We start from the raw sequence: 11452 nt of genomic DNA, 5'->3' as shown, positions 1-11452 counted from the left end.
CTGAGAGGGAGAGAGGGACGGGCAGAGGAAAAAAATGATGAAGGTGGGATTGTGAGCTGGGTGCTGGAGGGGGGAGAGGGGAGGGTGGGGGTCTTTCACCCCTGCTGTTCCTTCCAGTGAAACCGAGGGACAATGGCTACAGTTCAGAAGCCCCCCCCCCCCCTTCTTCTTCCTTTTCTTCACGTCTTTGCTCCCCTCCCCATTCACCACAATGTCACCGAACAGATACACAGAGAGGAAGATGAATAGAGGAGGATGGGGGGGAGGAGGTGAGCCGCTCTCAGAGGAATAAAAAGGTGCTGCTTTCATAAAAGGCGCAGTTTTACAGAAACTAATGTTCTGATCACCGTGGATGTTCAGTTAACCCAGTCGTGGACGTGGACTGGAAGCCTGAAGGGAGCTTCACAAAGTCGCTTCGATTCAAACCTCAGCTGGGGCCCGACTTAGACGAGTTTGTGTCTCCCTCCTGTAACTGGAGCAAAACGATCCCTTCAAAAAAAAAAAAGGTACAAATAAAACAGCTGGAGCCATCAATGGTGGGCACTTTGGTGGCACAAGGAAAGCAGAAACTTGATGGGATGAAATAATTAAGTGAATTCACCCGGCTGAACAAGGCAAACGATCAGGGAGAGAGAAGCACAAAACATGGGTTTATTTGAATTATCCTAAAAGAAAAGGTAAACTGTTTAACCCTGAAAATATGGCAGAACATACAGAACAGACCAGGATATGGGTTCCAACTAGTGTTTGTATAATATATATATTATCTATTAACCTGTAAATATTACTTGAGTAACACTGTGAATGTATTTAAACACAGATTTATTTGTTAAAGCGATGGTTCTAATCTTTGAAAAGTCAGGTTATGAACAGATAACATCTTACCTGCTCCGGATGGCTCTGACTGGATTAAACCAACGACTCGTCCAGTTGGAGCCAAAAACCCAAGTGGACTGGCTGCAGTTTTACAAACAACTAAAATCTGAACCTTTACACCCTGACCAGTTGGACATCACACACTGATTTACACACTAATCTAGGTTTTGTTCTTTTTTGCAAGAGCTTGCTGTAATGTGTAGCCCTTCCCTCGTTAGTCCAGTCAGAATTAAAGTCTCTGTCTGTAAACTGAGGCTGTTCAGTGAGTTATCTACAACAGGTCAGACAGTAACAGTTTATAACCTTTCACTAAAACCCCACTTCCAAATATCTGAGCTGTGGCTTTAACCAGGCTAACCAGCAGCGGGCTTATTTATGAAGCACTGGTGTTATTATTTCGACTTCAGGCTACTTTCTTCTTATTTAATTCTTTAAAGTATCCCAGAGACTTGTTTTGTTTAGCTCGGTTCGGTTCAGCAAATAGACTGTGTGAGGGTAACTGAGTTTAGACCGAAAACATGCAGACAGAATTCAGTTTCAGCATCCAGATCCTGGCTAATGTTATTTAGTTTTGGAGCGTTTTGAATCATTCAGCCTCTATAGGGAGGGGTGGAGGTGGGGGTGGGGGGTTATTTGGCTTTTAGGCATTTTTTCCACACACTTATCCTATAAAACCTGGAATCCAAGTGTTAAGATTAATGCTGAAGCATCATTTTAAAGTAAATTTAGGTTTACTTCCACGCCAATATCGTCACCTCTTTAAATATTCTTTTTGCACGCAGCTGATCCCGCCTGTTTACTTTTATTTGTATTCACCGGGGTCCTAATCTAAAACAATATTCCCATTTCTGAGCTGTAGAAAGGAAAAACAAGCGCAGGTTTGGATCCTGATCTTCACTGTTACATCAAATCTGCACACGGCCCAGCCGCTGCATTTAATTTAATCTCACATTTTCTTCCTCTCTGAAACTTCACCCACCTTTTCTGAACTTCTCACCAATTTATTCCACCCTTACCTCTCATGCATGGCAGGATGCTCAGTCTCTCACACACACACACACACACATGCAAACACAAACTTTGTCTCCAAGGTCCATATGTTGACCCGTGGCGGACCTGAATACAGCCATCTGCCTGCCTTTCCTATGTCTTGCAGGGCAAGAGTGTGGGAGAATGTCTATAGGAAACAATGCTGCGTACACACACACACACACACGCCTTTAACTCCTTCACAGCCACTAATCACCCCTGGAAAAGTCGGCCCATCTTGTGTTGCAGAGACAAGATAATAGCGCTTGTGTTTTTACAGCGACGCCTCCTTGGGCAGGCAGGTTTTCCTTTTAAAGGGAAGACGGTAAAGTTTGGTTTGATGTGGATTTGTGTGGTTCAAACCCGGCAACAAAAACCACTACCACCTTGTTTTGGTCGCAGACATCACAGGAGCTTGAAGTAAACACGCAGATGAAACCGGCGCGCTGAAGGAGGAAGGAGGTGGGGAGGAAAGGGGGGATGTAACTCTACGCCTTCATATCTTTACATCAGATCTTAGTAATGCAATGACAAACACACACACCGACAGGCACGACTAACCAAACAAGCTGGCATTTGCAAACTTGCACATCCTTTCAGAGCCAAAATGGAAGGCGTGCAGCTTCTGAGTTATCCACTTTAATGAGCGTTATAGACCTCCAGCCAACTTCATTATTCAAATTAACCAGCCTAACAGCCCCTGAAGGAAAGCAAATGGCTCGTCGGCTTTCGTGCCAGAGTTTTACACTAAAATAATAGTACTAAAAAAAAAAAAAAAAAAGAATTACAGCCGATTTGGTCAAACCTTGAAACACATAACACCTGTTTTAAACGACTGACTTGTGGGCGTGCTGCTGGAGAACTTGATGATTTGGTAAAGGAGGTAATTACACCGTTTGAATCAGGTGTGTTGGAGCAGACACACCTAAAACCTCCAGGACAGCCCCCCCCCCCCCTAACACTCAATAATCCTGGTAGAAAAGGTTGGGTCAGGTCCTCTGGACGGGTTGTCCTTAGTTGAAACGTTTCGTCTTTTCTCTTCTTCAGCCTTATAAGCAACACCTTCACATAGCGAGTTGACCGGTTTGTTGATTGACGATCGGTGACGAGGCCGACGGTCCTTCTTTTCCATGAGAACTGGTTTTGGGCGTCACAACAAACCGAGTGTGCGCTACCGAAACTTGGCGCCATTTGTGGAGACAACGGAAGCGCTACGGACAACGTTGGCCCTGTGTTGGTGCTGTTTTTTAAACTTATGGAGATTCTCCTGAGACTTCAGGAAGAGAGGCGCAGTGGAAGAAATACTCTGGACGGCTGTTATCCGCCGGAGATTTCAGGCTTTACAGCGCCTTCAGCTGGGGGACAGACGGCAGAAACGTTGCGGGGTAAGCTAACGCTGTTGTTAATAGTCCTATTACTTCGCTACCATTCCCAAAGTTGTCTGTTGTTTTCTTTGCTCTTTATGAGTGAACAGGAGCTAAGCTTGCGTCACCGACGACAGCAGGGCCTGCCCGCTGGCCCTACTCCAAAGCAGGGGCCAAAAAAGCAGGAACCGGCCTAGAAAAATGCCGGTGGAAACGCACGCAAAGCAAGCCGCGTAGAATGGAGCCGGTGGAAAAGGGGCATCATTTAGAGAAAAGACGAAACGTTTGAACTAAGGACCCATCCAGCAGACCTGACCAGACCGTGTCAGATTATTGCCCTTTCACCTTTGAGTAATGACTATTTTTTTTTTTTTTGAAGAATGGTCATTTAATTCCTGCAAACTTAAAGGGACTGGTCAAGATAGGGGTTCTGTCTCTATAAAATGGAGTATTATATTTTCTCTTTAAAAATCGTTCTCCAGCTGAAAGCTCAGAGGTTCTTCAGCAGGATAACAAACCCCTCCACCGGCCTTGATGTGCATTTCTAACACAGCGAGTAGATCCCTGAAAGCTGTGTATGTGCTCAGGTGAAGGAGGAACCCTGGAACTTTGATTTTTAAGGATAAGGATGCAAAAGGTGCTTTGTAAGAGCAGAGCCCTTACCGCGCAACCTGAAAATCGCCACAAAATAATTTAACGCGTCCAATTAGTTCAACTGAGGAAACGCAGACGACAATGAAAACCAGAAGTGACAGTTCTCTGGCTTTCTGCTCGCGTCCTTCCTTCCTGCAGAGTGCTTCTAAAAAACACACGAACCCTGTTGCATAACAGAAGCAACGCATACAGAGCACACGCACACACACACACGCGCGCTCACTCAACACGAATCAGACACCGCCTGGTTTACCAGACGGTTAGGATGTCAGGGGGAAGAATCACAAAGCCGCTTAAAAAAATGAAAACTTTATTTCAAGTACAAAAAGCGAAAGAAAACCCAAATATATTAAACTCGATACAAGCAATAACTGAGAAGTCCTCTATAAATACGTTAAAATAAATTAAAGAAATTAATTTACTAAAGATTATCACCTTTGTCACTAAACAGGCCTCAAACGTGTCGATGAAAAGGCAGTTTTAAATAGACCGGGAACACCGTGGCCTCTGCTCCCCCGAAGCAACTACACCGTAAACACACACACGCGCGCACACACACACACACACATTTACAAAACAATAAACAGCCAGATAATGATCCTAAAACACTAAAGCATACATACCCTAACTCTACAGTATGCTGGATCTAGGTTTTTTTCTCTTTTTTCTCAGTAAAGGCAACAGATCCGGGGTCACGGCTCGAGTGGATGCTATCAGGATGAAACACGGTCCGAACAAGACGAAGCTGGAACGGCGGCGATTAATACTGAACGACAGAGAGATGCGAAGAGGAGGAGTGAGAGCCGCAACCAAGACGTTAACGATGGAGGGGAGGGGGGGAGAAAACCAAAAACTCACTTGTCGATGTTTAAGATGGTTTAAAAACACATCAAAGCCAATGAAAACAGGACTTGAGAGAGGAAGCATTTGAGCCTAATTAGACTTCCTGTGCTCTCCGTTCGTTTGTGTCATTTTCTAACTTTCAAGTGTTTTAAAGAGCTCAGTTGGTCGTGCTGCCTGCACGGAGCAGCAACAACGCACAACACGGACCCAATCAAAGGTAATCAAAAAAAAAAAAAAAAAAAAAAAACCCACCACCACCCAAAACGGCGACTAAACGAAGAAAGACTCCCACTCCTTTTCGCATCTCTTCAAACGTGTCGGAATCTTGGTTTTAACAACGTAACAGGATCTGATAAAAATCCCAAAATAATCATAATGGTACAGGCACAATACTTAAAAAAAACAAAACAACAACACTAACATTCAGCTTCAAGGCCAGTGATCTAAACGTAACCTCAGACTGCACAATGATGACGAGAAAAACAAAAACAAAACAAAACTATTTCACAAGCTTATAAACAATACTGTATACACATAATGGAGGAACTCCTAAACGTATAGGCCACTGTGCTGTGATCGTTCCACCATAATCCAGAAGTTTGAGCTACAAAAAAAAAAAAAAGAAAAATGTCATCTTTGGCTTCGTCACAAACGTTAAATTATTCGGATGAATCATCGGTGTGGTCGCGTTCGACAACCAGTCTCTGATTTAACCATTTCTCTTTGACGCGTTTAGTCACCTCAGAATATCGACAGAGAATAAAAATGCTTCTTTTGTTTTTATGTCAGTGTAAAACGTGTCTCGATAGGTCCTCTTTAGTTTCAGCACCACTGTGGCGTGTGGACATTAGAATTTAACCACGTCAATCTAATGGTGGGAAATCTCTTTAAGTGTTTGGAGTCTGTCAGTAAGGCTTTTTCTTTTTCTTTTTAATGCCACGGGTGCAAGCAAGGTCTGTGTGTCAGTCAGGCTGGGTGAGATGTGTGTGTAAGCACTGCATTTAGTGACTTTAACTGTATGAAGACAGGGGCACTGTTTAAAAGCACTGTCCAGTCTAAAGAGAGAGGTCGGCAGCATCTTCGGGAACAGAGAGCTGACTGAACACCGCCAGACGTTTGCCGCTGGCCTCGTTACTCCCCCCGCACGACTCCGAGCCGCTGAGCGAGCTGGCCGAGCTGCCTCCGTCCTGGTCCTGGTCCGGGTCCGACAGAGAGGTGTAGGACAGCGAGCGGGTGCCCAGTGGCTCTGAGAGGACCTCGGCGGCGCTGGGACTCTGGCGGAGGGAAGGCGAGTTGGTGGGAGACGGCCCGCACGGGGAGTAGCCCGAGTCCGGGGAGGGCAGGAACGGAGACCGCGGGTCGGCCTGGGTGGCCTGGCTCGCCGGGGACCGGCAGTGGTGGGCGGGGGAGGCGGGGGAGGCCTCGAAGGCCGAATCCACCTCCAGGAAGGAGAGGAGGTCGGTGATGTCGGCGCAGGACGACGGGGAAGCTGGCTGGCCACACGTGAAGGAGGCGGCGGCGGCAGTAGGGGGAGCGTGGCCGGCCGGGACCGGCTGGAGCGAGCTGTGAGGGACCGAGGGGAACCCGGCAAAACTGAAACTCTGTCGGACCAGGGGGGGTCTGTGTGAGCGGGATGGCAGCTGCGGAGGAATGTTGAAGGAGGAGGCGGAGCGAGGGAAGGAGTGCTTCTTTTCCTCCTCGCTGTTGTGGATAAAGTGACAGCGGATCCCGTATGGGCAGAAGCCGATGGTGTGGAACGTGCGACACGGCTCGGTTTTGTACTTTGGGTGTCGGCTCAGATCGCGCAGCTCCTCGGGCCCGTGGGCGAACTGGCACTTCCCGCCGTACTTGCACAGGCCGTTCTCAGTGAACGACCGACACAGCTCCGTTTTGTAGCGAGACGAAGACGAGGAGCTGGACACCGACGAGGACGAGGACGAGGAGGAGGACGCGTTGAAAACAGACGGGCTTGTCTCACCCGGGGAGGTCTTCTCGGTCCCGGACCAGCCTAGACATGCTCCTGGCGCGCCGCTCGTCTCCACCATGCTGACGGAGCGCTGGGACAGAAAGCACGTCTTCCCCCACTGCGGGGAGTTGCCCAGCTGGGGGGACGGTAGGCTCTCTGACTGCAGGCCCCACTGGCTGGACGTCACGAACGGCCCGTCTGGAGAGTCGGCGGGGAGGCAGGAGAGGGAAAACGAGGCGTTTCTGCACGGCTCGCCGGCGAAACCCGGTGTTCTCATCGCCAGAGACGGAGCGGCTCTGTTCTGCTCTCGGAGGTCGAGACTTAAGAAATGCTGGAAAAAGAAAAGGGGAAAAAAAAAAAGGTTTAGGAGATATTTTTGACAATGTCATGTTTCATCATTGTGCTGTTTTGAAATAAAATACTTTTGACAGACTTGTTGGGATTCATTTCCAACGATTAATTTGGATGGAATTATTTCTTCGAAACGTCGTGGCGAAGATATTCGGTTTTATAAAACCCGGCTGTGTGTGGGCTAGCCTCAGCACTGTTCCTAAATGAGCCGACAGCTCAGCTACAGCTGTTTGCCACACTGTGTGTGTAAACACAGGCTGGAGATATGAGGACACCGGTCTGCAAAGAAAACGTTTATCGGTGAAGATAAACCTCTTTCCTGCTCTGATTCAGGCCCGAACAACACATTGGGAACTTTAAAGCCACATACTGACGTTACCACCAGTTTAACCAACTCTGACCTCTGACCCTTTAGATCTAACCGTCACCTGCTTTTAGCCGTTCCGAGGTCCAGGCTCGTCCACGGAGGAGCGGCCCTTCTCACCTGTACCTCCTGCACCGTGGACCAAACTGACCCAGAAGTAATCCTTTTTTTTTTGTTTTTGGTTTGTGGAGCTTTTTAAAATAGTCTGCTGCCAAAAAGCATTTATGTCTTTACTTGTGTCTGCCTGTTAGCAAAATATCTCATGAACCACTTGACGAGTTTTAAAGAAACTTGCAAGAAGTGATCTTCGGCTGTACATCTACAACTGTTTAACTTTTGGAGTTTACTTTGTTTAAGATGGCTGCCACAGCACACCTGTTTTTAAAAAACAAACCACCACAAAAATGTCTCTAACTCTGTTATTTTCACTGATGCCGACATAAGATTTGGCGTGGTAGTCGCCGAGACTGAGCCCAAACGTGCCGTCTGCGCGCCAACAGATCGTGCAATTTCCACGTTTTCAGATGTGTCCATTGACCACTGGGAGTCAACTACGTCTGTTAGCAAAATATCACATAACCCACTGGGAGGGTTTTAACGAAACTCGCAGAATTTCCTTCCCGAACGCCCTTCTGCAGGTGATTAACCTTTGAAGTCAATCTGATTCAAGATGGCTGCCACAGCTAACCACCATGAGCAAACACAAAAGTGGCTGTAAGTTGGTCGATTTTACAGATAACAGGCTAAGATTTGGCGTGGTAGTAGCCGGGAGTCGTTCACAATACATACTCTGAGCGCGCTACGTCACAATGTTGCCTAAAGGTTATTTTAATGCAAACTCTGGCATTAGAAGGTAGAGGGTGATGTGATATTTATAAAGTTTTCATCTTATTCCTCCCCATATAAGTCAGCAGCTTTGACACTGTACAATGATTAAATGGGATGCCTCAGATGAAGATTTCTGATGGTAATTTAAAAAAAAAAGCAGAGTTAGTTGCATCTTTTATGACAAATCCACAGCAGTTGTTCAAAATCTCAAACTTTATGAACAGTCATTTTAGACTCAAGTTTAAAATACATTGCAAAAGACTGACCGTAGCAAAAAAAGCGATATTTGCATATTATAGCTAAACATAACAGCCTGTTGCTCGAACATTTTAGCCACTAAGTTTGAAAAAAAAAAAAACGGCTCTCAGCTACACAGCAGCTGCTTGCCAACTTCTCAAGCTCCCAGTTAGCTGTTTTGATTCAACTTCTTGGCCTTGTGCGAAGTTACTCAAACAACTTTAAAAGCAGCCAAACTCCCACAGGTGACAAATAATATTGTGTCCACAGCAAAGCGAGCTTGTTTCTCGGCAGCTGGTTTAGGCCCACGCTGCGGAGGACAGTCGCCACCACACCGACTTCCCACTTCGAAAGCTAACTAGCGTTAGCTTCAGGCTAGCTAGCGAAAAAAACAAAAACAAACAAACTGTCGAAACAGGAAAAAAAAAGGGGGGGGGGATTACACACCACACGAAACGGAGAGAAGTGTTGACGAGAAAGCCAACTCTTTTCAGGAGGTCGCAGCTAAGAAGCTAACGTTCCCACCCCCACCCCTCCTGACTTTTTGTGCTCCGCTCAAACTTTCTTTTGCGCTTCTTTTTTTTGTTTGTTTTTACCTTGCACATCATTTCTTCCAGGTCGGAGAACTGGTTGAAGGGGTGAGATGGCATTCTTCTGTTGTTTCTTCTCGTCCAGAACCTCACTCACCGATCCCGTCTGCCCCTGCGGCGATACGCTGGCATGAGTTTGGTCAGAAGTTTCTGGCTGTGCGGACGGCGGTGCTAAACAAGCCCAAGACGGAGACCACGTGTGGATTTTAAAACCTAACAGCGCCCTTAAGCCCCGCCCACCTCTCCCCGCTCCGTCCGTCAGACGCAACAAGTTTCACTGAAACTCTGAACTTCTGCTTTAGCCTTTTAAACCCCGACTTCATGACGCGACGGCAGTCTGTTCAGTCTCATTAGATTAGTTAGAATAAGAATATCCAGAAGTTTAGAGCTCCTGGAGAAAACATGCATTTCTTTTTTTCCTCACAAAAGCTAGTTTTAAATAGAGAAATTGCTCTGTCTGTGTGAATGTTCGGTGCTGCTGGAGAAGCTGAAACTGAATTCAAGTTAAAAAAAACAACAACAAAAGCCGAATGATAAAAATGAAAGCTAAAATCTACAAGTTGCATAATGCTAGATACAACGACTAGCTTAAAATATTATAAAACTAGCTAGAAGCTAAAAGAAATTAGCAAAAGGCTGGCTACAAGTAGTGAAAGGGCTAGCTAAACGAAGCAAAAGGATGGCTAGAAGCTAAAAGTAGCATATGGCTAACTCAAAGCTAAAAGTAGCAAAATGCTAGCTGGAAGCTGAAAGTGCCAAAGGGCATCCTAAAAATAGCAAAAGACTGGCTCAAAGCTAAAAGTAGCAAAAGGTTAGTTAAAAGTAGCAAAAGGACTACTAGAAGTTAAAAGCGGCAAAAGGTTAGCTGAAAGTAACAAAAGGGCTAGCTAAAAGCAGCAAAAGGACAGCTAGAAGCTAAAAGTAGCAAATGGCTAACTCAAAGCTATAAGTAGCAAAATGCTATCTGGAAGCTAAAAGTGCTAAAAGGCATCCTAAAAGTAGCAAAAGGTTAGCTAAAAGCAAAAGGACAGCTAGAAGCAAAAAGTGGCAAAAGGATAGCTAGAGGCTTAGCTACAAGTAACAAAAGGGTAGCTGGAAGCAAAAAAAATTGCCATAATTCTGTTTAAAAGTAGCAAAATGTTTGTTAAAAGGCTAGTTAAAAGTATTGAAAGTTAACAAAAGCTAAAAGTACCTAAATGCTATCTAAAAGCTAAAGAAGTAAACGTGAAGCTAAAATTTAAAAGAACAATAGGAGGATAAAAATGATGCAATCCTGCTGAGGCAGGTTTCAAAGAGAACAATGTTTTTAAAGGAACTGGAGATACTTTAATGTCTCTCTAAGGGGAAAATATTTATAGATTAAGGGTAAATATTTTGTAAAGTATAACAAAAGAGGTAATTAAACCATATCATCAAGTTCCATTTGTTTCAAAGCTGAACAAAAAAGACACACATTTGTTTCAGGTCAGTTTTTATAAGTCGTTTTAAAAATGTAAAAAAATAAATAAATAAAAAAGGGAAGTGTCTGGATGGTGCGATAATTATTCCAGAGATGTGGCACGTAAGAGGAACAGGAAATCCTGAACGCACCTATGGGAGCTTCATCAGGGTTTCTGCAGCGTGATGGTGTGATGTGAACACAGGTTCAGACGGGAGAACGGAGTTCACTTTTACATATTAACAGTAACATGCATCTTTCTGCTCTTATTTTAGGAACTCCATCTTAAAGATTCGGGCAAGGTGCGGGGATAAGTAAGTAAGTGTGTGTTCTTTTCTTACTAATTGTCTGTTTATTATAGTTTCCCCACTGCATTAAATTACCTTGAGGCTTCCTTTTTATCCCTGCGTCACTTTAATTGGACGTCTGAAAAAACGTGCAGTATTTCTTTACCAACCTGTGCTGCTAATCTAAATGATCACATATCATCATCTCCTCTTGTGTCTGCAGCTGTTGCTTTTCTTTTCTTTTGTTTTGTCTGTTTTTTTTAACTACCTCTTGTCCATTTTTGTGAGTGCCATAAAAAAAGTTGGATGTCTTATTTTGCAACAAGGAAGGAACAGATGAGAAGTTCCGCGGGGGTGGGGTGGGGGGGGGGGGGGGGTGGACGGCGAAAAGGCGTCGAAGCCTGGGAGCCACGAGGGAAAAGCAGAGACGTAAGTGTGCAGGTCAACGCCTGCCAGAAAACACGGGACCAAAGTGAAGAACTGCAGGCGGAACGCAGGAAGGCCGAACATATGGTTAGGACAGACAGCTCCGGAGACAGCCCAACGCTGCGAGACAGACGAGGAGGAGCGACACTTTCAAAAAGGTACGGGGCAGATGTGTGAAAAATTCCACCGCACAGCAGAG

At 45.5% G+C, this 11452-nt stretch overlaps 1 protein-coding gene across 1 annotated transcript; it reads right to left on the bottom strand.

Moving 5' to 3' along the window:
* Nucleotides 1-4216: 4216 nt before the first annotated feature.
* Nucleotides 4217-9315, bottom strand: zgc:114130 (uncharacterized protein LOC570332 homolog). Its single transcript, XM_017439097.3, has 2 exons — nt 9109-9315; nt 4217-7063 (listed from the first exon to the last, which is right to left on the bottom strand). Exons 1-2 carry the CDS (start codon nt 9160-9162, stop codon nt 5822-5824), a joined length of 1296 nt encoding a protein of 431 aa, XP_017294586.1. The 5' UTR covers nt 9163-9315; the 3' UTR covers nt 4217-5821.
* Nucleotides 9316-11452: the final 2137 nt, after the last annotated feature.

Source organism: Kryptolebias marmoratus, linkage group LG2 (assembly GCF_001649575.2).
Source record: "Kryptolebias marmoratus isolate JLee-2015 linkage group LG2, ASM164957v2, whole genome shotgun sequence".
Lineage (NCBI taxonomy): Eukaryota > Metazoa > Chordata > Actinopteri > Cyprinodontiformes > Rivulidae > Kryptolebias > Kryptolebias marmoratus.
This window is presented reverse-complemented; position numbering and strand designations above follow the sequence as displayed.